Here is a 23626-nt window from a genome sequence, read left to right as displayed (position 1 = left end):
CTTTACACATCATTTTTGGAGAAATAGCGCTGACAGATGCGTGAGATCAGGCAGGTGGATTTTCTTTTCATCACTTATGCCAGAGAAGCCTTCCACTGCTAAAAACAAGAAGAGAATGAGCCAGCTCTTGCAGCTTGGTAGCGAACCACCCAGAGTGTCACGGCTGGGTTTCACACATCTTGTTCTGCGCTGGTGCCTGGGGGGCTGCCTGGCCCTAGTAGGAGGGCAGGATCTGGCCCAGAACAGCACTGACTCAGAAGCACTTTCCTTGGGGTTGGACTCCCCATTTCCCCCTGCACAGGGATCAGTCCCCTCCCAGGGCAGCATTTCACCCCAGCAAACTCCTAGCACAACCATGGCCCGAAAGCAGCTTTTCTATAAAAGCGGAGCGATGGCATCCCTAGCCGTGCCTGCCCTTTCTCACTCTGGTGTGTTTGTGTTGGCCGTTGTTCCCCCTGAGCGTGCCGCAAGCTTGGTGGTGCTGGCCGGCTGGCACTCACACACACTGACCGGCATCAGGGATGTGAAGGAGCCCCGGGCGCAGGATCCACAGCAGCCTTTGCATGAACATTGCAAGCACTGAGGTTTATAACCCAGAAAATCTGGGCTCTGAAGGGCTCTATCTGGCGGGGCAGGAGGCGTGCCGCCCTGCCCAGAGCCACTTTTATGCCATTGTGCCTTTTCAGCATTGCATTAAGGCAGCCAAAGAAGGGGGATTTTTAATGGTTCCAGGGGAACAAAGCGGGAACATTCGGCCCAACTTCATTACAGAATCATCTGAAACGCTTGAGGAACGTTTCCCACTAATTATCATAAATAGCCGAAAAAAATCTTTCCCTCCCAAAGCAGGTTCCAGCTGCCCCTCTGTGTTTTCTCACCTCCATTTCCAATAGCCTGACCCTGCCCCCGCACAAAGGGGAGACCCCATCTCCGCTCCCCCCGCGCGCTCAGGGGCTCTAAAGAAATACAAACAGGCAGCAGATTAACAGCACTTGTTTGCACCTTAAACAAACAGGAGACTTCCGCTCCTCCGGGCTCTCCCGCTGCCCAAGGGAGGATGCGCCGGCTGGTTTTCCTCGCCCTTGCTCTCGTGCCCTGCCCAAATCCTGGCTAAAAGCATGGGCAGCACAAGGTGTGAAGCAGGTGGACCAAGGATGGGAACGCCGGGGGTGCCAGCCCTGCACCCCCTTGGGCCCTGTCCCCCATGCCTGGGTGTCCTCTCGCTGCCCCAGCTGCCCCGGGGGAGGTCAGGCCCCTGCCCCGGCGGGATGTGGCTGCAGCCCTTTTGCAGGAGGGTTGGGAGATGCCAAGGCCGAAGCAGACAAATGAATGCCCCAGTTCAGCTCCTGCCCCTTACGTCTCACAGGGCTTCTTGGCAAGGAGCAGCCTGATGTGGCTGGATGGGTGCCATGAGTGGGTGCATGCTGTGGGTGAAGGATGCGGAGGGAGAGGCAGACCGTCCAGAGGACACACGGAGGAGTGGTGCTGGTGTTCAAAACCATCATCGGCATCGAGAGGGCACAGCAGCAACACCAAGCAATGACTGCCAGCCCACGGTCATCTCTGCTGAGTGCAACAGGGGATGGCTGGGTGCCGGACATGCCGGTCCTTAGGCTGATCCCAGCAGCTGCAGCTGCCTCTGCCAGGGAGGTGCCCCAGCTCGGGTCCTCGCCCCGCAAGGTCCCATGTTGCCCGTCCCACCTCTTCAGGCAGCGCTGCCAGCACCTCCCTTCTCCTAGGGGACCTGGTGCCAAACCAGCCCCCCCTCGCCCTGCCCGCAGCACACGGAGCCCCCAGCTCCCCACCCCGCCGGGGCAGGCAGTCACGAGAGACGTGGGGGCTCAAACCACACCAGCAGCCGGCGAGACAGCCCTCCCGGTACAGCCACGGCACGTGTTTGGGGCCAGCACACGAGGCGGGCGCCCGGGGAGGAAGCCGCGGCAGTGTGGCCGTGGGCCGGGGCAGGTTCCCAGCCGCAAGCCGGCAGTGGGACTTGCCTGCCGGAGGCCCGGGTTTGCTCCCCGGCCGGGTTATTGTGCAAATCCCCCCGTGCAGGTGTTCGTTGCCCCCCTTCCCGCCAGCCACAAGAAAGGGCTGTCGCTCGCGAGCCCCCTTCCCGCCCACGGGGCGCCTCGGGGGCAGGAAGGGGACCGGAGGCAGGTGGCAGGGACAGGCCAGGCTGCGCGGGGGGGTCCCGGCAAGGCTGACGGGCAGAGGGGTTACGGGTTGGTACTGCAGCACAAGTGAGAGGGCTGTGGGAACCACGTCTCGTCTGCACGGGGCAGGAAGAGAGCCAGCAGCAGCTGTGGGACTCCCAGGCCATGCTGGAGACCCCCTAGTCCCAGCGCGGCTCAAGGGCATGCACGCACAGTGCCCTGTCTCCGCTTCTGACTGGTTGTCACCTGAGGCTAACTTCGAGGACCTCAGGCAGTCACAGCAACTGGGAAGAGGTTTACAGTGTCACAAGCAGCCTGGAGATGCCACACAGGGAGGCTCACCTTTTTTTTTTTTTCCCAATGCAAGAACCAGGGGCATCCCATGCAAGGAGCGGCGAGCAGGGGCAGAGCGAAGGGAGGCGCTGCCTCGTTCGCTGCGTGGGCAATCCTGGGCGTTCCTTGCCACAGGGTGCCGCAGATACTAAAATCTTACCCGAGTTCAGAGAAACCAGAGAAATTCATGGATTAAAAAATCATCAAGCACTACTCAGTGCAATGGCTGTCCTGCAAAGGGCTGCCTGGGCTGCCCACAGCAGAGCGGGGAGGGCGTGCTGGGGGCTGTGTACTCCCTGCACCTGCCCCGGCCATGTACCTCCCCACTGGGAGGAAGGCCTCTCCTTGGCATCGCGGAGAGGTGCAGTTCTGAAGCAGCAAACCTGTACTCTGGTCTCTGCAGTGCAGATCCCCTACGCTCTGCCCCATCCCCGCATGCTCTGTGGCTGCTCTTGCTCAGGAAACCCAAGTGTGTTCCCCTACAGGCTGCCCAGGCACATCACCCCCAGAACACCCTGCATCCCACCCGCCTCTCAGTCCCTTCCCTCCCAGGGGACACCAGGGCGACCAGGGGCAAATGGGAATGGCTGCCAATTCCTCCCAGCCCAGCCCAGCCGTAGCCCTCCAGGGATTGGCCCCACAGCGACGGAGGGAGCTGACTCCTGCCTGTGAACCCGGGAACACAGGCAGCTGTATTTTCATTGCAAATTAGAAATCAATCATAGCAGGAAATTCCCGTGCTGGGAACACCCTGGCTATTATTATTTTACAGCACTCTGAGGTGTTCTGGGCACTTAGAAAGACATGGCCCTTTTGGGGTATTATGGGGCAAATTAGTTTTAAAGGCAGCTATAGGAATGTTGGCCATTTGGTTTCTGGAGCGGGACGGGCACAGGTGGAGGCTGGCGGGGCTTTGTGCTGCTTTCAGATACACCACCGCTCTGCAAAGAGGGAATCAGCACACTCCAGAGTGAACACCTCTAGCCTGACCCCAGCTTTATTAATAACAAGTAATTAATATGAGAGCGGACGTGCCTGGTGTCTCTGAAGACCTTTTAAGATGTGATTATGTTGTGCTAATCTCACCCCGAAGTACTTCCCTGTTTAGGCTGCGCTGGGCCATTAAATATCTGAAAAGCCAGCGGAGACCCCCCCTTGCCGCCCCAGGAAGTGCTTGGGGTCTGTTCCCCAGCAGCCAGGCCCTGCTTTCAAACCCTCTAAATCAAGTATTAAGTCGAGCCCATCTGGACTGCCAGGAAAAACACTCCCTCCCCCTCATCTGCGTCTCATTACCTGCCGTGCCAGCCCCAGCCCTGGAGCCGCTCGCTCCATCCCGCCCAGATGTGCTGCCCTGCACTCGCCTCCCGTATTTCACAGCCGTCAGCAGGACTTCAAGGAGCAGCCGAAGGGCCTGTAACACTGCACAGGCTCTTAGCAAAGACATATATCCAGGTCCTTAATGCACAGCCACAGGCACATACCCTAACGCGAAGCCCCTTTCCCCCTCCCTTGGTCTTGCACCAGGCAGGGGAGCTGGGGCTCCCCAGCCAGGAGGTTTCTGAGCCGCTTCCCCGTGGCTCTTTGCCCAGCGCATGCCCAGACTACAGATTTTCAGGGCTTCACCTTCCTGAGACCACCCCAAAGCCAGGCAGTCCCTATGCCCCACACTTATGGAAGGGCACCCAAAGGCAGGGCGGGACAGAGAAGGTGCCGGTGGCAAAGGTGAGGAGTTGAAGACAGATACCTGCAACCCTGTAGTAACCGAGGTGATTAAATTTGGGAGCAGCTTGCCTGGCACAGGGCAAAGTCAATGCTGAGCCTAGAGCAAAATAAGGTACCCAGAGACCCAAACCAAGGAACAACCCCTGTGTTCATCGGCTCAAAAATCTCCTGGGCTAAAGCTTTCCAGTGAAAGTTTCAGCGCTTTCTGTGATGGCAGAAAACCCGCAGAAACAGCCACTTTTGTTTAGGTTTGGCACTTGCCTGGCCCTGGCGGCAGCCCAGGACTGTGGAGGTGAAGGCACACATCAGCCCTTCTGTTATGAGGAGAGTTAGCCCCTTCCTCCCGAGCTTCCGAAGAGCGGGTGCCCAGCCTGCAGTCAGGGCTCAGCACCAGGTGAAGTTATGAGAACCACGTGGCTGGCCATGCTCAAACATTACTCTTCGAGAAAGGCCAGGACAGGCAGCATCGCAAAGAGGTTTTCGGGGCATGAGATTTAAGAGGGGGGAGAAAAGCATATTGCCTCACTATGCTGCTGCCTGCAGGAGGGTGTGCAACCCTGGTCCTACACCGGTCCCTGACGGCCAGCACTCACTGGGGACCCCCACGCTCCCGCAAGCCACAGGAATCCCTGCAGCAGGAGAGAAAAGCCCTGGGATGAAAATACTCCTCTCTCCAGCCCTTCAGTGCATGGCAGAGATGCAGCGGAGGCTTTAATATCACTGAGGAGGGAAGGGAGAAAGAGAGAGCAAGAGGTCAGAGTGTTATGATGGATGCACGGGCACCGACACATCCCGTAACACGACGCGGGGAAGAAGCTGGGGCGCGGGGCAGGAGGCCTTGGGATCTCCTTCCCCAAGGGCTGCTCGCACCCTGCAGGTACCCGCCAGGGATGGGGAGGAGATGCAGGCAGAACCCCCGACCAGACCGTGCAGGCAAGAGCGGGCCGTGCCCGGGGTCCAGCGAGGTCTCCAGCTGGCCGGGTGCGGGGTCTCCGGCATTTCGGGGCCCCTGTTCGCCCTCTCTGCTGCCGGTGGCCCTGGGCAGGCAGTGGCAGCCACCGCCTATGTCGGGATGCCATCTAGTGTCGCTTGGCAGAAGGGCCCGTCAGGCAGCGACACCGCGCACGGGCTCACAGCATCTCCAGAGGCCAGCTGGGAGGCACCCCAAAACAGCCTGGGTGCTGGGACACCCACCCCCGGGGGACGGTCCGCACCCCACGACGTGCGCACCCCGTGGCTCCAGACCCCCCAAAGGAGGGCGACGGGCATTGCCCAGCTCACGCAGGGGGAGCGAAGCTCAAAGCGGTGCCCGGGTTTGCTCGGGGGGCCCCGGGGCACCCAGGGCTTGGAGACGCAGCAGCCTCACTGGTGGCATGGGGTGGCCCCGGCGGCGGGTGGCTTGGCGCAGGAGAAGGACGAGTGTGCCCCAGAGCAGCGTGCAGCCTGCCTGCAGCGCCAGCGCGGCCAGGCCCAGGGCCAGGGACGCCCGGCAGTGCCGTGGGCTGGACCGCAGGGCGAAGCCCCAGGTGTGATGGCCGCTGGGGGCCAGGGGTGGGGAGGCCGGCCAGGGGCTCGTATGGTCTGGCGGCGGGGGGACAGGAGGTGTCGGGAGCAGGACGGTGCCTGCAGGGATGGGAGCGCGTTGCGGGGCAGTGGGAGCGGGCCGGGTGCCAACCGTGGACAAGTCCCATGCGGTGGCACGGTCCGGCTCCCCGCCTGGCGCAGGAGCACGGTGGGACGGGGAGTGTGAGGCCAGAAGGACCGTGCCCGGCACAGCAGCCCTGGGGGGTGGCCAGAGTGCCTCAGGGGGGGCCGAGACAAGGGAGATGCTGGATGTCCCCCACTGAATGGTGGCTGGCCTCTCCGCGGGCACCAGAAGAGCAGGAGACGCTCGTCTGGTGGTGGCTGCCAGCGGGCTGGTTGGCACTGATGTGGTGGCAGAAGCTAGAGTGGACAGTGCAGGCTCTGGGCTGGGGGTCCCAGGAGGCTGTAGGCTTATGACGGCTGGAGTTACACACAGGCTGAAGGCCTCCTGTGGCACAGCGGGTGATGGGGTGGTGATGGAAGCCTTGGGCAGCACAGTTGGTGATGGTATATTGATGGAGGTGTCTGGCAGCACAGCTGGTGATGGGGTGGTGACGGAGGTCTCGGGCAACACAGTTGGTGATGGGATGGTGATGGAGGCCTTTGGCAGCATGGTTGATGATGGTGTGTTGATGGAGGTCTCTGGCAGCACAGCTGGTGATGGCGTGGTGATGGAGGCCTCAGGTGGCACAACTGGTGATGGAGTGGTGATAGAGGTCTCAGGTGGCACAGCTGGCGATAGGGTGGTGATGGAGGCCTCAGACAGCACAACTGGTGATGGGGTGGTGATGGAGGTCTCAGACAGCACAGTTGGTGATGGGGTGGTGATGGAGGTCTCAGGCAGCACAGATGATGATGGGGTGGTGATGGAGGCCTTTGGCAGCATGGTTGATGTTGTCATGGTGATGGATGTCTTGGGCAGCATGGTTGATGATGGTGTGGTGATGGAGGTCTTGGGCACATTGGTTGATGATGAGGTGGTGATGGAGGTCTTGGGCAGCACAGGTGGTGATGAGGTAGCAATGAAGGCCTTCAGCAGCACAGTTGGTGATGGAGTGGTGAAGAAGGCCTCCGTTGGCATGGTTGGCATCATGGCAGAGGTGGCCACAGGTGACAGCTTGGTTGGCAGTGCCATGATGGGAAAGGCTGCTAGTGACAACGTGGTTGGCGCTGCAGTGGGCAAGGCTCCAGGTGACAGCAACATTGATATCCCCTGTGATGATGTGGAGGTGAATGGCAGAGATGGGGTAAAAGAAGCTGAAAGAGGCAGAGTAGCTTGGCAAGTTAAGTGGTCATCCCTCAGCGATGTCACTGCTTGCCCTGCCAGGTGGGGTGGACTCTTGCATGATACTTGGGTGGACAATTTGACCTTCTCACTGTTGCGTAGGATCCAGCTGTGCAGGTAGCAGAGGTTGCAGTCACATCTCCATGGGTTTCCACTCAGATACACTGAGCTGAGCTTCTTCAGGGGGTCCAGAAGCCCTCGGGGCACACTCTCCAGCTGGTTCTTCCGAAGGTTGAGGGTTTTCAGATTTGGGAGAGAAACAAAGACCTCATCATCCAGAGCAGAGAGCTGATTTGTGTCCAGCTGGAGGTCCAACAGCTTGCTGAGCCCAGTGAAGGCTCCTCTTGGCAGGGCTGCTAGCTGGTTGTGGGACAAGATGAGTTTGCCAAGAGACGTGAGGTTGACAAAGATGCCGTCTGGAAGCATGGCCAAACTGTTCCTGCCCAGGTCCAGCTCCCGCAGGTGTGGCATGGTGTCAAAAAGGCAGCAGGGGAGCTCCGTAATGTGGTTTGAACTCAGAGTCAGCAGCTTCAATTTGTTTAAACCAAAAAAGCCCTGAGGTGGGAGAACCTCGATGAAGTTGTTGTCCAAGAGGAGCTTCTCCAGGTGAGGCAGCCTCCTCAGAAACATGGATGGCAGTGCCCTGAGCCTGTTGCTCTGAAGGCTGAGCTCCAGCAGTCCCGACTGACTGTCTAGCAGCCCCTCTGGGAGGTCCTGCAACTCATTCTCATACAGCCGGAGGACTTGCAGCCGAGGGAGTTTGCTAAAGGCATCCCCAGGAAGAGTTGTGATCCTGTTTCTAGCAAGGTCCAAAAATGTTAGATTGACGAGAGAATCAAAAATGCCTTCTGGAAGAGAAGAGATTGCATTGATGTGCAGGGAGAGCTCTCCCAAATTTTCCAGCCCATCAAACAGGCCTTTGGGGATGTATCTGAGGTGGCTGTCTCTCAGCTCCAGCCTCTGCAAGCTTGGGAGGTTTTGGAAAGTGCCCACAGCTAGTTCTTCCAACAAGGCACCAGAGATCTCCAAGTCCCTCAGCTTGACCAAATTATCAAAGGCTCCAGGTTCAACTGTCTTGATCTTGTTGCCAATAAACAAAATCTTGATCAGGTTGGGCATGTACCCAAAGGCACCTTTCCTTATAGCAGTGATGCTGGTTTGCACAAAGATCATCTCAGAAATGAAGGGCTTTACAATCTTTGGGATCTCTTTGATGTCATTTTTTGTCCCTCTGTAGACCTCCTGGTAGTCTTTGGGCATTTCATAGGGATCTTCACCCAGGATTTGATCTTGGCATTTATGGAGATGGAAGAAGAGGAAGAAAAGGAAGAGGAAATGCTGGTACATTGTCCTGAAAAAAAGATTTCAAAAATCAGTTATGAAGAGCAAAAAATATCCATCCACAGCTCATGAACTGTGGTACCACGTTGTCATTCAACTCTCAGGACTCTTCTATTCGCATATCATAACTCATTTTAGGAGAGAGACCATACAAGCCAACGTACGCTGCGTTTACAAGAGTTCATGGCCGTTGGTACCGAGGGATGGAGAGGAAGGCAGAACGAGCCAGCTCATGGCTTGGCACTGGGAGACGTTCCAGGAGGGACAAGGGCTGGACGGTCTGTTCTCTGGCCCTCCTTCTCCCATATTTGGGCTGTAGGCTCGGCATCTGTCTGGGTGAAGAAGGCAAAGTGCTGCTGCCCATTAGCGCTGCCCCAGTGGGTCCAGTTACTCAGCAGGGCAACAGCCCATTCATGCAACAACAGAAGCAGTCAGCCCTGCGCTTGCTAATGAGGCACCAGAAAGGGTCCCAGAAGCCAGCCAAGACCAGATGACCTTGTTTACTCAGAATTTCCACACTGTGCTGGACTTGCTATTTCATTGGTGCTTCTATCAGTTCAGGGGGGTCATTTAACACATGGCTTCTAAGCATCTCCTTTTCAAGATTCTTGCTAATCACATCATATTTTGGCCTTGGTTATGCAGCTCTGTCAGATAGAAATGGTTAACCTGTGAACAGCAACCAAGCTTTAGAGCGAGGCTCATTAAAAGACTATGAAATGTCCACAGATGAACTCTTCAACACCTAGCATTTAGGGCTCTGACCCGCAGTTAGGAAGTGAAGTCACTCATGCACACCCACCAATAGCCACGTAAAGTCCACCACTTCCATCGAGTCATTTGGAAACACTCAGCTAACACATTAGCTGGGGTTTAATGGCCACGAGCGTCGTACTGAGACCATAGTTTCCAGCTTGTGGTTCACAGCCCTGGGTGGGAGCAGGGGAAATGGCTGTGGGTTGCCTCTTGGGTGTCCATCAAAGCTGACCATGCAAAAACTTATGCTGGGAGGGTAAATTTGCTATGAAAAGTTATTTTTTGAAAAACGTTGAGAGGTCAGCAAATACAGGAGGCTGAAAGCCACTGGGTTTGAAGAGAAACCGATGGGAGGTTAGGTATGTGCCAGTTGCCCCGTGGGGTTCCCCAGGGCAGAAGCTGCTGCTGACCCCTGCCCGTCCTCTCCCCTGGGAGACTCGGGTGCAGGAGCCGGGGGTGCGGATTGCAAAAGTGCCTGCTTCACTTCAGCTGCAGGGGCAGCACAATGGGTTAAATGCACAGGTGGGAATGGCTGGACCGAGTGCATGGGCATGAAAATAAACAGTTTTGAACTGCAAAGCTCTGTTAAAACTCTCCCTCACCCCGTCTGGCTGTGGTGGACCTCAGTGTGGCTCCTTACTTGTCCCACCCTCCAGCAGCACAGGGACACGGAGCGACGGCCCCAGCTCACGGTGCTGCAGCCTCTCCTGCTCCCTGCTGCAAGGAAACAATCACCAGCCCCGCCAGAGCTGTCCCTCCCAGCACATTTTAAAGAGCAAATAAAGCTTTTTGCATCACTTACTTGGCTGAGCACTTGCGAACGAGTCCAGCCACCAGAGCGAGCTGTGCCGTGTGAGGAGCGAGGCCACCAGACGAGGGTCCCATCACCTGGCCAGCTCTTTATCCACAGCCCAGGCGCAGGGCTTGGTTTCGCATGAGTTCAGGGCACAGGTCTGCGTGGGGAGATAAGGGACGGCCAGGGAGCAGGCAGCGGAGCTGCACCCCCAGTGTGGGAGGCCGTTGCAGAAACCCCTCAGAGAAGTCACAGGCACGTACCCCCCACGTGTTATCTGCTGGCAGCACTTGACTAGTTACATCCAGGAAAACCTGAAGATCTCCAGGCCAGCCTGTTTTGTAGCTGATGCTCTCTGCAGTCCCACATCTCCACCAGTGTAACCTATCAATCAGCTTCACAGGCACCACCCCCACCGACACAACAGAAAGTTTTCCTATTTAAAGCTTTTCCTATTAAAAATATCCAGCTGTTTCCTTCCTCAGGAATTGCCTTATGTAGCTAAAGGTGCTGCTCTGAAGCCATTTGTTTAAGCTTATAACAGGGATAACATCTGCGGCCGGGCAGATGCACTGACACCCAGGCTCTGGGCTCAGCCCCATGGCTCCACACCTCGCTGCCCGTAGGGCTGGGGCTCAGCGTTGTGCTCCCCTCCGTCCTAGCACAAGCTGAAGACCCTCCCACAGTGACACCCAGGGCTCCTGGCCAGTGCAGGGTGTCTTGTGGGAAGAAACACCCTGTTTGATGCAAAGACTTAAAATGACAAGGCATCCATCGCTTCCCAAAGGCTAATTGCACTAACTGCATTTAAACATTTCTTCCTCAGTTTTCACCTGCTCTTATGAAGGCTCAGCTTGCACATGCTGGGCTTCATTATACCTTTCCCGGCACATTTAAAAACACTCAAACTACTGCACATTTTCAACAGCCGTACCCCTTTCCAACATCACTGCCATATGCATCCAGGTCCCCGCTCGCTGCCAGCCCGCTCCGGAGGCTGCAGGGTGGCAGGAGCCAGGGTGGACGAGGGGACAGAGCTCACGGCGGGAGTGACACCAGCCTCCCCAGGCCGTGGTGTGGCAGCCGTGCCAGGGTTTGGGGAGCTGCAGCCAGCCGCAGCATCGCTGGTCCAGGCTTGGAGGTGGCCGTCCCAGCGGCCGCAAGATGGTGCAGGAACACCGCACCGCAACCGCCGGGAGAACGCCTTGCACAGTGCGTGCACCCACGAACACGCACCCACCCGTGCGTGCACACGCGCTTCCTCTCTTAGGGGAGCACCCACCTTACCTGCCATCCCCTGGGTGGGCAGCACCCACTGGGACTTTGCGCCCCGTCTCCGCGGAGCCTCCGTGGGGCTGACTGGGGGGGGGGGGGGGGGCGGGCCGCAGGCCAAGTCCAGCCAGGGTGAGTGGGGGACCTGCCGGTGCACAGCCCTGGGCTGGAGCCCACCCTGCAGCCAGGCAGCCCGTGCCCCTCGCTGGGCGGTCGGCAGCACTCGCCCATGTCTCCCTTGGACACCCCACCCCAAACCCGTGCCCTGGGGGTTAGTGCCAGGCTGCAGCGGGCAGAGATGAGCACGCCGGAGAGTGGCACCTACTCGCTGCCAGGCACCTGCACCCATGCCACACCACGCACAGCCCCGGCCAAGTCCCTGGCGGACCACAGCAACCTTCACCGCTCCTCCCAGATACACAGACAGAGGCAAGGGGAACAGAGCGTTTCTTCTCTCCACCATGGGAACTGGCTGCACAGAAGTCATATATACATTTTAATTATATTTGAAATACAGGGCAAACGCATAGCTGGGAGAATAAATACCACTAGGCCAGCTTTTGCAGAGAGCTCGGTGTTGGCTGGTGACCACACCGGGGTAGCGGAGCGAGATGGCATGCTGTTTCCGAGGTTGCCAATGCAAGAGCAGGCAGAAGCTGGCGCCTGCCCAAGCTCTAGGGCTCAGTGGGGAGAGCTGGTGACATGGCCTCATCCCCGCTCTGCGCCCTGACAAGGACGCTGACCTGCAGCGTGCCACAGCGGGAGCGCAGCACCCAGGCACCCTGGTACACCAGCCCCGTCCCTGCCACCTGCCCGGGAGGAGGAGGAGGGAGGCGAAGGCTGAGCTGCTGGCAGCTCATGGCATCACAGGCCATGCTTACGGTGCCCTCAGGGTTGCTGTAGGTGCACTGCCCCAGAGCATCCTCCCCCCGCTCCTTGTCCCAGCCCTCCTCCTGGGGGATGCCAGGCGCTCCCGGGCACTCCAGCTGCCCCTGGGAGACCTCCAGCAGGAACCGTCCCTGGAGAGTGGCCGGGCTGGCGCAGGAGGCTTGCGCGTGGGTGAGGGGCTCGGCGAAGCCCTGGAGCCAGCCCAGGAGATAGGCGAGGTGGCAGTCGCAGGCCCAGGGGTTGTCGGCCAGCCCCACGTGTGCCAGCCCCTCGTTGGCATCGAAGAGCCCTGGGGGCAAGTGGGCCAGGCGGTTGTGGTCCAGCGCCAGGGCGGTGAGGAGGGGCAGCCCGGCCAGCAGCGCAGCCGGCAGGCTGGAGAGGTTGTTGTGGCTCAGCTGCAGTGCTGTCAGCCCTGCCAGGGCCTGGAAAACCCCAGCGGGGAGATGGGTCATGGCGTTGTGCGAGAGCGTCAGGGTCTGCAGCGCCGACAGGTTGGCAAAGAGCCCCTGGGGCAGCGTCTCCAGCTGGTTGCGAGCCAGCGAGAGGTGGAGGAGGTGAGGGGTGCCGGTGAAGAGGGTGGCAGGCAGCGTGGCCAGGCGGTTGCCCTCCAGGCTGAGGACGGTGAGGTTGGGGAGACCGGCAAAGATGTCAGGGGCCAGGCTGCCGAGGTGGTTGTGCTGCAGCTGCAGCCGCCGCAGCCCCCCCAGTCCAGCAAAGGCGCTGGCCGGCAGCTCCTCCAGCCAGTTACCATCCAGGTGGAGCTCGGCCAGCCGGCCCAGTGCCCTGAAAGCGCCGGAGGGCACCCGTGTCAGCAGGTTCTCACTGAGCTTGAGGAGGCGGAGGGCGACAAGTGGTGTCAGCAGCCCAGCCGGCAGCTCAGCCAGGGCATTCTGCGAGAGGTCCAGGGTCTGGAGGCGTCGGAGCGGGCGGAAGATGTCGGGGGGCAGAACCTCAATCTTGTTCCCTGGCAAGTGCAGGTCCTGCAGGCGACAAGCAGCGGCGAAGAGCCCCGGGTGCAGGGAGTGGATGGCATTGGCGCCCAGGGAGAGCTTGCTGAGGCTGGGCAGCCCCACCAGCACCTCCGGGCTGACTGCTGGCAAGGGGTTGCCTGACACCTCCAGCTCCATGAGGCTGGGCAGCCCCTGAAAGGCACCGGCCTCCAGCTCCTGGATGTTGTTGTTGAGGAAGACCAGCTTGGTGAGGGTAGTGCTGGAGCCCAGGGCCCCTCTGCGGACGCTGCTCAGGGCTGTCTCCACGAAGAAGATCTGGGTGGCGTTCCCTGGCAGGCCTGCCGGGATCTCCCGCATCCTCTCCTCCGAGCAGAAGACTTTGGAGGTGTCATAACACTGGCAGGTGGGGGGGCAGGGCAGGGGCAGCCCCCCCACCAGCAGGGACCCCAGCCCCAGCAGCGCGTAGACCAGCAGCCTGCACTGGAGAAGGAGTCGAGCCTCATCCTCTGCCTCGGTGAGGCAGAAATCTGCACCCGCAGGTGGGCACTGCTGGGAAAGCGGCTTCTGCAGCCAGAAAGGCAGCAGGAGCAACCTCTGGGGCACTGCCGGCGTGGGCAGCTGCCCTGGCCATGGGGCGTCTCTCCAGCCACAGCTGCCCGCACCACCCCAGCACTCCACTTGCGGGAACGAGGAGCACTTCCCTCCCAAAACTCTCCTCGCCTGCCCCTGCACTGGGGCTCTTCTCCTGCACCCCAGCCCCACTCCAGTCTGCCCTGTGACAACCAGGGTGGTGCCACCCTCATGAAAGGTCCCCACGTCCTGCAGAGCAGCGGCCGAGGTGAGACCCGTGTGCTCCCGCAGAGGTCTTGGGGGAACCTGTGGCCTCACAAGGTATCTCCATGGGCACAAAGCCGGGCTCTGGACTGGGGGAGCATGTGAAGCACGGGGATGTGCTGCGCACACTGGGTGGTGGGGACAGCGCTGCAGGGCTGCTCTGTGCTCGGTGACAAAAGGAGCGGGCTCCACCGGTTGTATTTCTAACTGCCCATCAAGTACTTCTTTCTCTGCAAGCAACTAGAGCAGCATCAAACCTGCCCAAGGGATATTCAGCTTGACCAAATGCCTCCTCCCAGCCCATGGGAAGCACTTTTTGAGGCAGTGGCCTCCAGACCTCTGCCAGTCCCTCCTTACCTGGGATACATGCCAGTGCTGCCGCATGATGGGGGATGCTGCCCCCCCCCAGCAATGCCCTCCTGCAGACACCCCACACAAGTAGGGCTATCCTGGACTTAACACCAGCACTTGAGAGCAGTGTTGGGCGTGGCTTTTACTCTCCATCTCACTTGTTTTCACCAGAGCCAACAGCAGCTCCCACCCGCCCCAGGTGCCCCAAACTACCCAAATGGCTTGGCCACTACTTACCAAGTGTGGCATCGTGGAGACTGCCACCGAGCCTGCGGCAGGTTTGCAGGCACACTGCTCACTGAGATGGGACGTATCCTGGGGCGGATGGGAAGTCAGCCGATGAGCTGTTCCTGCTGGGGCGGAGCTGCCCCGTGTTGCTTATCGGCAACAACAACCCGTGTCCTTGGAGTGCTTCAAAAAATAACCCAGCCCCAGAGGAACTGGAGGTGAGGCCAGAGGCAGCTGCCAGCAAGCATCCTGGCAGGGAAGCGGGGTTCCGGCCCTGGACATCCACTGGCCTAGGGATGGTGGCAGGGTGCTGCTGTCACGGGTGGCACCAGTCCCACACTGAGGTCAGCACGCTTGCTTCCGGCAGCCCCCGAGAGAGACCCCCTGGACTTTATTAAATTTCACTGGGAAATGGTGCTAGCAAACATCTCTTGCATGAGAGGGGACCAAGCACAGCTTAGCAAGGCAAAGCAATGCCATGGGGAGGTGACCACCCCAGGACTGCCATATTGAGATGCACCAGGTGTTTTGCAGCCCATGACGTGCACCCAGCCAGCGGTGGGATGGCCAGAGGGACCTGTGGACCAGCTGGACGCCCTGGGAGCTTGCAACCTGCCCGGGGGAGCAGTGTACACCAGCTTAAGGGCCTGTGGTGGAACAGGCTGGGGTGGCAGCAGCCATGGAGGCACCCCCAGGGGCAGGAGGAGGGACACTTACATGCAGTCAGCCAGACCGGTGGAGCAAACAGTGACACATAGAGAAACTCAGCTGACACAAGCCAGCGGCAGCCAGCCCTGAGGGGAGCCAAGCGAGCTCCCCACCACCCCAGGGTGGTGCTGGCTAAACCCTCGGGGCCCTGCCCCAGAAGCTTGCTGAGGGCTCAGCTCACTCTTCAAAAGCCATCCCGCTGCTGTTGGATGGCTGAGCCCTCCCTGGTCCCTCACCCCAGGTTGGAGCCCAAGGACCAGCATGGGTTCTGCGACCACAGCCCACTAACCCTCTTCCAGCTTCACCAGCCTGTATGGGCTTTTCCTCAACATGAAAAAAACTCTTAGGTGTGGAAATTCCCCGACTGCGTATCATGGAGGAGCGAATAAACAGCTTTTGGCACTGGGGGTGGACAACTGCACTTTAATGGAGAAGTCACCGAACAGCACCCAATAGCCCCGCAGCACAGTCCCGTCTCCCGCCGCCATGCAGGTCACAGTCCAGAGGAGTATCCCATCACGTGCATGAGTGTGGGGCTGCTTGCACCAGCTCTGGCTCCTGGGGTGCTGCGAGCAGCCAGCACTATGGGGCGCACACCAAGCGTGACCCTCGTCCCGTGGCAGTAATCCCCAGGCAGCCTGGCACTGCCGCGCCGCACCGCACACAGAGGTGAGCTGGACCCCTCCGTGGCTGTGCCACAGCTGGAGGAGGCAGGGTGACCGCTGGATGCAGGTGCTGCGGGGGGGGTTGGCACAGCACCCACCTGTGAATTGCAGAGCAGCCAGCACTTGCTGACCCCCCCACTGTGGGCCGCCAGCACCTCTGCTGCCTGAGGCAGCAGGACTAGGCACATACAGGAGGACACGCAAGGAAGGAGGAGGAAGAAGCCTTGCCGGGCAGAGCAGGGCCAGTCTGCTCACTAGCTGGCGGAGGGTGCACGAAGGTATTGAAGCAGCGAGGACCAGGGATGGGGTGCAGCAGGAACAGCCCTGGCATGCTCCAGCAGCCCTGGGGCACAAGCACAGGAGCCTCTCCCAGCCCCTGGCAGACACTTCACACCCGTCGTCCCACCCCTATAATTCCCCCACAGCAGGGGCTGGTGCGAGCCCCCCGAGCACCCACGGGGTTGGGGCAGGGCTCAGCAGGCAGGGGCACGACCACAGGAGGGTTAGCACCAGGGTGCGGCGAGGGCTGAGGGGGGCTGCCGCCGCACCCAGACACCAGCACGCTGCCCGGCGGCTCTCCTGGCTGGAGATGCACAAGGGCGGGCGAAGCAGGAGGCCGCTCGAAGCGGGGGAAGATGCTGGCTGCGCTCTGGCCCACCCTGCCTGCGGGCAGGGAGGGCAGCTTGGACACGGCCGAGTCACTCAGGGTGTGCCACGCTAGCAGCAGCGTGAGGCCCAGGCGGCGCAGCCCTGCGGGGATACGCGCCCGGACGCGGGTGAGCTACGAGGCAGCGCGAGGACACGAGGCTCTGCTGGGGGCGAAGGCGCTCGCTCAGCTCCCGGCCCTGTGGGACAGCTAGCACCCGGCTGCCCAGGCAGGGGCAGAGGCTGAAGGCATAGCAGGGACGGGGGGAAGATGGGGCAGATGGGCTGGGGGTGGGCGGCAGGCGGTGCGAGGGCAGGCGGCGCTGGAGGGGATGATGTAAGGTGGAGGGGTAAGCACCATCGTGGTCAGGCTGTGGCTCCCTGCTCGAGGGGTCCCTCTCAGCCCCCCACACCCCAGCCGCTGGCCCCCAGGCAGGGAACGAGCACAGAGGCTGCACGGGAGGCAGGAGGGGCTGGGGACAGAGGGCAGCCGTGGGAGGTCACCCGGGGGGACACCCTGCTGCAGAGCAGGGCAAAGCAGAGCAGGACAGGGGGGACACGCAGCACGCGGGATGATGCTGGCCCGTCCCAGTCAGCAAGGGCAGCTGATACAGAGCCACTGTCACGTCCCTTGGCCCCATGGGGAGGGGATGCCCTGCCAGCACTGCTCCCCCCAGGGTCTGCCAGGCGCTCAGGCTTCGTTGGGTGCCTTCATCCTCATGAGCACGACGTGGCTCTTCTTCCTACAGCCGTAGACCACCAGTGCCACCAGAGCAGCGAGCAGGGCCACACACACCAGCACAATGACCGCCACCACCACCCCACTCTGCATGCGTGTCAGCCCCCACCGGCCCCTCTCCTCTTCCTCCTCTTTCTCCTCCTGCCGTGGGGAGACCGGCAGCCCCGTGGGGGGCTCCGTCCAGGCACCCTCTGGCAACGCCACCTCGGAGGGGCGAGCGGGGAGCGGGGTGCTGGGCTGGGGGGAGGCAGTGGGGGACCGGGGGGCGAGGAGCTGGTCCCGCGGCAGCCTGGCAATGGGGGTGCCCCGCAGGGTGGGGGGCTGGGCACAGAGGGGGGGTGTCTCGCCCACCTTGTGGGGGTTGTCCTCCAGCCAGCCCCGCAGGGGCAGGATGCCCTCGTCACAGCGCCAGGAGTTGTTGTGCAGCCTCACCTCTCGCAGGGTGGCCAGGGGGGAGAAGATGCCGGCGGGCAGGTACTCCAGGGCATTGGAGTGCAGCTGCAGGTGCCGCAGCTCCGGGGTGGCCCCGAAGAGGCCCCGCGGCAGCGTCTGCAGCTGGTTGTGGTGCAGGGAGATGTTCTGCAGCTTGGGCATCCCCTCCAGCGCCCGGGCGTCCAGGCGGCGCAGGGAGTTGGAGTGCAGCGACAGCTCCAGCACCTCCCCCAAGCCCCGGAAAGCCCCCGGCGCCACCGAGCGCAGCCGGTTCTTGCTGAGGACCAGGAGCTGCAGCTGGGTGAGGTTGCTGAAGACGGCGGCTGGGAGGGTGGAAAGCTCGTTCTCGTAGAGCCACAGCTCCCGCAGGTCCGGCATGGGCCCGAAGGCACTGGGGGAGATGTCCCGCAGGCGGTTGACGTGCAGGGTGATCTTGGCAAGGGCACGCAGGGGCAAGAAGATGCCGCTCGGCAGGGTGGCGAGGAGGTTGTTGGACAGGTAGAGCTTCTGCAGGTTCCCGTTGTGCACAAAGAGCTCCGGGGACAGCATCTCCAGCTGGTTCTGGTGCAGCCCCAGCTCCTGAAGCTCCGGCAGCCCGTCAAAGGCGCCTGCCGGGATCTGCCGGAGCCGGTTCTCGTAGAGCCGCAGCACCTGCAGCCGTGCCAGCCGCTCAAAGGCCCGGGGCGGCAGGCGGTCGATGTTGTTCCTGGCCAGGTTGAGCTTGGTGAGGCTGGTGAGCTGGTCGAACACCCCCTCCTTCAGCTCCTGCAGGTTGTTCCCGTGCAGCTGCAGCTCCTTGAGGTTGCTCAGGTGGGCGAAGTGGGAAGGCTCGACCTGGAGGATCTGGTTGCTGGAGAGAAGCAGAGACTCCAGCTTGCCCAGGGGCTCGAAGACCTGCACGGGGAGCTCCTGCAGCTTGTTGCTGGCCAGGCTGAGGTAGCGCAGGTCAGGCAGGTGCTGGAAGGCCCCGGGGCTGATGCGCGACAGGTTGTTCTTCTCGATGCGCAGCCCGATCAGCAGGGAGGCGTTGCCGAAGGACGCGTCACCCAGCTCAGCGATGCGCGTGTTAATGATCTGGAGGGTCATAGCATTTGCAGGGATGGGGCTGGGGACCGCGGTGATGCCAGCGCCGGAGCACTCCACCTGGGCGGTGCGGACGCACTGGCACTGCTCTGGGCACTGGCCACTGGCCAGCTGGATGCCCACCAGCAGCAGCAGCCACCACTGCCAGCCTCCCCACTCCATTGAGCCTGCAGTAAAAACAAAGGAGGCGGGCTCAGCCCCTGCGATTTCCCAGCTCCCAGGGCCTCTACCAGGGATGGGTGCTGCTTTCTCCCTGGAAAAGGCCGCCGAGGCAGTGGCCATCCTGCCCCCAGCATAGCCGCGAGGCAGAGGAGGACAGGCGAGGAAGGCTGGGAGCAGGCAGGGCTGGGCACAGCCCAGGCAGGAGCGCAGAGCAGGACAGAGACGGGGGCCGTGGCGCCTGGCTGCCATACCACAGCTATTAGTGGCATCCCTGGCGTCCCCCTCGCTTGGCTCCTCCAGCGGCCAGGAGCGTGGTTTCCTGTTTTGCAGCGAGCGTGGCGAGCTGCTACGCTGGCCTCCTGGCACCACTGAAGAGCTGAGACCTGCACCGGAGCCGGCCTGTGGCACCCACAGCCGAGCGGGTCCCAGGGATGCTGGGTGGAGGCAGGAAGAAAGGTGCCCCCCCCCCCCAGTACCCCAAGCACCCTCCTGGCTCTCTGCCCAGTGGCGAGCAGCTCTAAGCTCCTGTCGCGGAGCCAAGAGCAGCGCTGGCACCCACTGCCTGGGTGTGCTTTAGTGCTGATCCTGCAGGAACCTGGGTCAACAGGACCCTCTGCCAGCTCCCCAGACCAGACTGGGTACGGGGGTGGCCTGTCTGCACCCCATCCCCAGCAGAAGGTCTCGGCCCTGGCTGGTTTTGGCTGTGAGAGCGGGGTGTCCAGCGTGGGCACCTGTATGCAGGCTGGTCCCAGGGGAGTCCTGGAGCTTGGGGGGGAACAAGAGCTTTGCAACAAGGTCCTCCATCACCCCACAAGCACGGCCACCATGGACACCCTCTCCTCCCTCCTCTGGCCTGGGAGCTTCCTCCCTCCCTAGATTAAAGCAGCAGCCTTTTGCCAGGCTGGCATGGAGCAGCTCCCTGCTAACAACTTTGTGTGGCACAAGGGAGAAAACCTGCCGCTCCCACGGCCCCGAGGACGGCTCAGCCAGACGGGCAAGTCTGGCAGCACAGGGGTCTGGGCACGCTGCCGCGGCTGGCACAGCACCCCGGGGTGCTGGGGCACAGCCCCTGCCCTCCACCCCAGGCTCCCTCCAGGGAACACGCTTGCTCTCAGGCAGGGAGGGAGGAACCCTCCACAAGCCAGCACGGTTTATGTTTCCCATATGGAAACAATCTGCATCCAAGAACAGCTTTGTTTATAACAAGCCATTTATGAACTTCCCCAAACGCTCTGCACATCAAAAGCCCTGCTCATGTCACTCCCTGGTAAGGCAGCTCAGAGAGCATCCACGCTGGAGCACCCTTCAGAAAAGGCAGCTGAAAACAATTTATTTCCTCTTTTCTTCTAGGGACAAAAAGCTTACAGACCAAGGGGCTGAATATTCCCTACCGCTCAACCCCTCAGCATCCCAGGTCTCCTAACCTCAGCCCCCCTAAATGTTACTTCGCCCCCCTTAATTTTCTCTGCTGTTATATAGGCAACATATCTTAATAACCTATTTCAGCTCCCACAATGCCTAAGTGGTCTTGCTTTTTCGGAGAACCCTCGCAAGACAAACATCTCCATCAAATCAAAAGATGCTGAACGTGCAAGATCCCACTGCCGCACCACCACCCCTCGGAGCTGCCCCAGGAGTCCCCCAGGCCCAGGGCCGCTCAAAGGGTCGGTAGAGCAGAGAAGACTTACCCGAGTGTCCTGCAGCCACGAGCGCCGAGCGAGCACAGCTCTGTGCTGGCAAGAGAGCTGAGTGTGGTTCATGCTTCCCCTCCCAGTATATAACCCGTCCAAATCAATGAATCAGCACAGGGGCAGCGACGGGGTTAGGGAAAGCACTGGAGCAGAGCTGCTTCCAACTCCTATTTCCTCGGCAAACAGAGCAAGCATCTCAAGGATGGAGTTTTGGGTTTCCCTCTCCTGAACCTCAGTGCTCTTGTTTGAAGACAAGCAGATGGTTCCATGAACATGCTGCTCATGTCAGCCAGTGCCCCGGTAGCAGCTCGGCCCTGAGAGCCCCCCGGTACCCAGTGGAGTGGGACGCAGCTAAGTACCCCGACCCACGGGGGCAGGCAAGGCAAAGCCGGGCCCTTGGGTACAATCCTGCCCTTCGCTGGCACACATTCACACCGGGGCTGCTCCACGGCATCGCCTCGGCACATGCACAGCACTTGCCTCCCCAGCTACAACTTCTGCAAGCGTCAGGACCTCCGGCCGTGCCCCAACCCAGGGTCGGCAGCACAGGCAGCCCCCCAGCACGCCGACCCTGCCTGGGGTCACAGCTCTTATTCACTCCCTCCAGCCGCAGATGCAAACAGGCCAGGAGCCCACAAGCACCCGCTCTGCCCTGCAAGCATCTCGCCCAGCCCAGCCAGGGAGCGGGCACCGAGCAGGGACCAGCAGCATTGCCGGTGCCAGCCGGAGGCCAGGCTGCTTCAGCTGCCTCCCACTGGCACTGCTGTGCCTGCAGGCACTGAGAAACCCCCTAGGCACCAATTGCAGGCAGACTTGCAACCCCAAAGTGGCACATACTGCCATCTCCCAGGGGCTGCCACGGCTGTGCCGCAGCCCGTATGCTGCTCTTCATCCTCAGCAGCCCTGACACGTGATGGGTGATGGAGCCCAGCACCCAGGGGCATTTGGGAAGCAGGGTACAAGCCCGTCCCATCCACTTGTTCAGGGGTGCCTGCTGCCACCCCTCCCCTGTCCCCTCCAGCCCACATGGGTGCACGGGGGTGCCCCAGGTCCCCCCCTCGCCTACCTCTCCTGGACAGCCCCAGGCCAGCAGCTGCTGGGAACGGATATTCAGGAGGAAGCAGCTTAAGGGAGCCAGCATGAGTGGCCTCTTTGGGCTTCCCGGATCCAGAGCAGCCCCGTGCTAACCACGGGGCAGCTGGAATTTCCCTGACCACATCTAATCCCGTCTCAGCCCACCCATGTTTCCTCTGGCCACAACAGCCCCTGCTCAGGTCCCAGCTGGTGCTAACGAGTTGCTCAAGATGGGAACAGCACAGGGCTGCCGCCAGAGGCAGGGGAGGAAGGCTGCCTCCGTCCCCATGCCCCAGCGTGTCGCACCATGCCGCGATGGGTGGGAGGGCGCAGGGCACTGTAGGGGACAGGGACCCTGTTCAAAGAGGGAACCAGACCAGGATAAACAGCAAACCGCAGGGATGGGGAGGGGAGCTTCCTGCCAGACTTGGAGGAAGACGACAGGGATCGTGGGAAGAGGATAGGGAATGGGACCTCAGCTGGAGGCAACTACCACCAGTGTCAGATTGCACGGGGGGCCCGGCTGCCACGGGACATGCCGAATGGCCACGGACCCCTCCCTGGCTAGGGAGCGAGCACCGAGGCTGGGGCTATCCCCCAGCCACACTCCCTGCCTGGTCCTGGGGCAAAGCCCAGGCACTTGGGCACAGAGAAGGGGCATTTGAAAATACCACCCGCAAGTGCTTTAGCTCACGCTCTGTTGACATAGCAGATATTCCCAGTGCTGCGGTTCCCAAAATAACCTCCCTGCTTCCTTGACAGCGGTGCAGCTGGAGGTCAGGCAGCGGGCTTGGGAGCTGCCCACTCCCTGCAGCCCTGGCACGAAAGTAGGGCTCTCGTGGCCTTATCGCACCCTTATCGCCAGCTCTGTCTGCCCACCGCCAGCACCAGCGCTGCTGGGTTCCTGCCTGCTCTGACTCATCCCAGAAGCACACAGCTTTTCAGCAAGGCAACACAGAAATTAAACCCCAGCACTTCCGAAAAACCACCACCCCAATCCCAGTCTGACAGAGGAATGTCGGACTCAGCTCCTTCCAAGCAGCGCTGCCCCGGGGGGAGGATAGGGGTGCAGTGGTGGGTACCCTCAAACCCCCTGCCCCCAGGAGGGGGGTGATCAGGTTATGGTCCCTATGGCCACACAGAACGCCCAAAGTTTCAGAGGACCCCAGGTAACAGCTCTGCTAAAAACCCAGCTGCCTCTACCCAGGCCTCGGGAACCTGGCTCCAGCTCTTGGCTGGGAAGGACGGGTCTGTTTTCAAGACATCCCTAAAAATAAAGTAAGGCTGAGTAATGGCACAAACCCGTGCACCGCACCCGCAGCGGAGAGGGAGCTGCTCCCTGAGGTGAGTGCACAGGAGCTTGCCCCAGGCTACACGCAAGGGAGAGAAACAGAGGGTGTGAGAGCTTCGGACAGCAGCACGGACACACTCTGCACATCTGGAGGGGAGAGGCAGCTCCCTGAGACCGCACAGGGATGTGATTGAGGGTGAGATAAGCGTTTTGCAGAGGCAGGCTGCTGCACATAGCTGGGAGCTCACACGGCTCTGGATGGAGTGGAGCAGGGAAGTCCCAGGGTCCAGCAGTGTTCTGGGGACCTTCCTCACCTCCAGCCACACCAGCCAGAGAAAGGCTGAACCCCCCCAGACCAGGCTCAGGACGGCATGGAGTCACTGCCATGTCTCTACACCTCTAAGGGGATGATGGAGGCCAAGGGTGGGCACCTGCCAGGCCCTGTGCCCCTGTGACACAAGACTGGCAGTGAAACCTGTGGTCACAGCTGGGCTGGCTGGGGGGGTGGCTCCTTCCCAAAGAGCCCCCAGCCCTCCTCACCTGCACAAATGCAGTTTTCTGATTCCTCACCAAAGGCAGTGGCCAAACTCCACTGCACGGGGGAAAGCAAGAGCGCATGGTGCTGCCCCACAGCCCAGCCGCT

The 23626-nt window shown here is 61.0% G+C and overlaps 3 protein-coding genes across 4 annotated transcripts; all 3 read right to left on the bottom strand.

Moving 5' to 3' along the window:
* Positions 1 to 2364: 2364 nt before the first annotated feature.
* LOC104315264 (platelet glycoprotein Ib alpha chain-like) lies at positions 2365 to 10896 on the bottom strand. The gene is made up of 2 exons (XM_009915105.2): positions 9980 to 10896; positions 2365 to 8431 (listed from the first exon to the last, which is right to left on the bottom strand). The coding sequence occupies exons 1-2, from the start codon at positions 10060 to 10062 to the stop codon at positions 5509 to 5511; spliced, it is 3006 nt and encodes a 1001-aa protein (XP_009913407.2). The 5' UTR covers positions 10063 to 10896; the 3' UTR covers positions 2365 to 5508.
* Positions 10897 to 11725: 829 nt separating this feature from the next.
* LOC138686869 (carboxypeptidase N subunit 2-like) lies at positions 11726 to 14901 on the bottom strand. Its single transcript, XM_069792370.1, has 2 exons — positions 14503 to 14901; positions 11726 to 13560 (listed from the first exon to the last, which is right to left on the bottom strand). Exons 1-2 carry the CDS (start codon positions 14512 to 14514, stop codon positions 11917 to 11919), a joined length of 1656 nt encoding a protein of 551 aa, XP_069648471.1. The 5' UTR covers positions 14515 to 14901; the 3' UTR covers positions 11726 to 11916.
* Positions 14902 to 15609: 708 nt separating this feature from the next.
* On the bottom strand, positions 15610 to 21779 carry LOC138686868 (leucine-rich repeat-containing protein 15-like). 2 transcript variants are annotated; one of them, XM_069792369.1, is made up of 2 exons: positions 21685 to 21779; positions 15610 to 18932 (listed from the first exon to the last, which is right to left on the bottom strand). In XM_069792369.1, the coding sequence occupies exon 2, from the start codon at positions 18925 to 18927 to the stop codon at positions 17203 to 17205; it is 1725 nt and encodes a 574-aa protein (XP_069648470.1). In that variant the 5' UTR covers positions 18928 to 18932; positions 21685 to 21779; the 3' UTR covers positions 15610 to 17202. The 2 variants fall into 2 exon arrangements, with proteins under 2 accessions (XP_069648470.1, XP_069648469.1); XM_069792368.1 differs by lacking the exon at positions 21685 to 21779 and adding an exon at positions 20616 to 20741.
* Between the last annotated feature and the right edge of the window lie 1847 nt (positions 21780 to 23626).

The sequence above is a fragment of the Haliaeetus albicilla genome, chromosome 9 (genome assembly GCF_947461875.1).
Source record: "Haliaeetus albicilla chromosome 9, bHalAlb1.1, whole genome shotgun sequence".
In the NCBI taxonomy this organism is placed as follows: domain Eukaryota; kingdom Metazoa; phylum Chordata; class Aves; order Accipitriformes; family Accipitridae; genus Haliaeetus; species Haliaeetus albicilla.
This window is presented reverse-complemented; position numbering and strand designations above follow the sequence as displayed.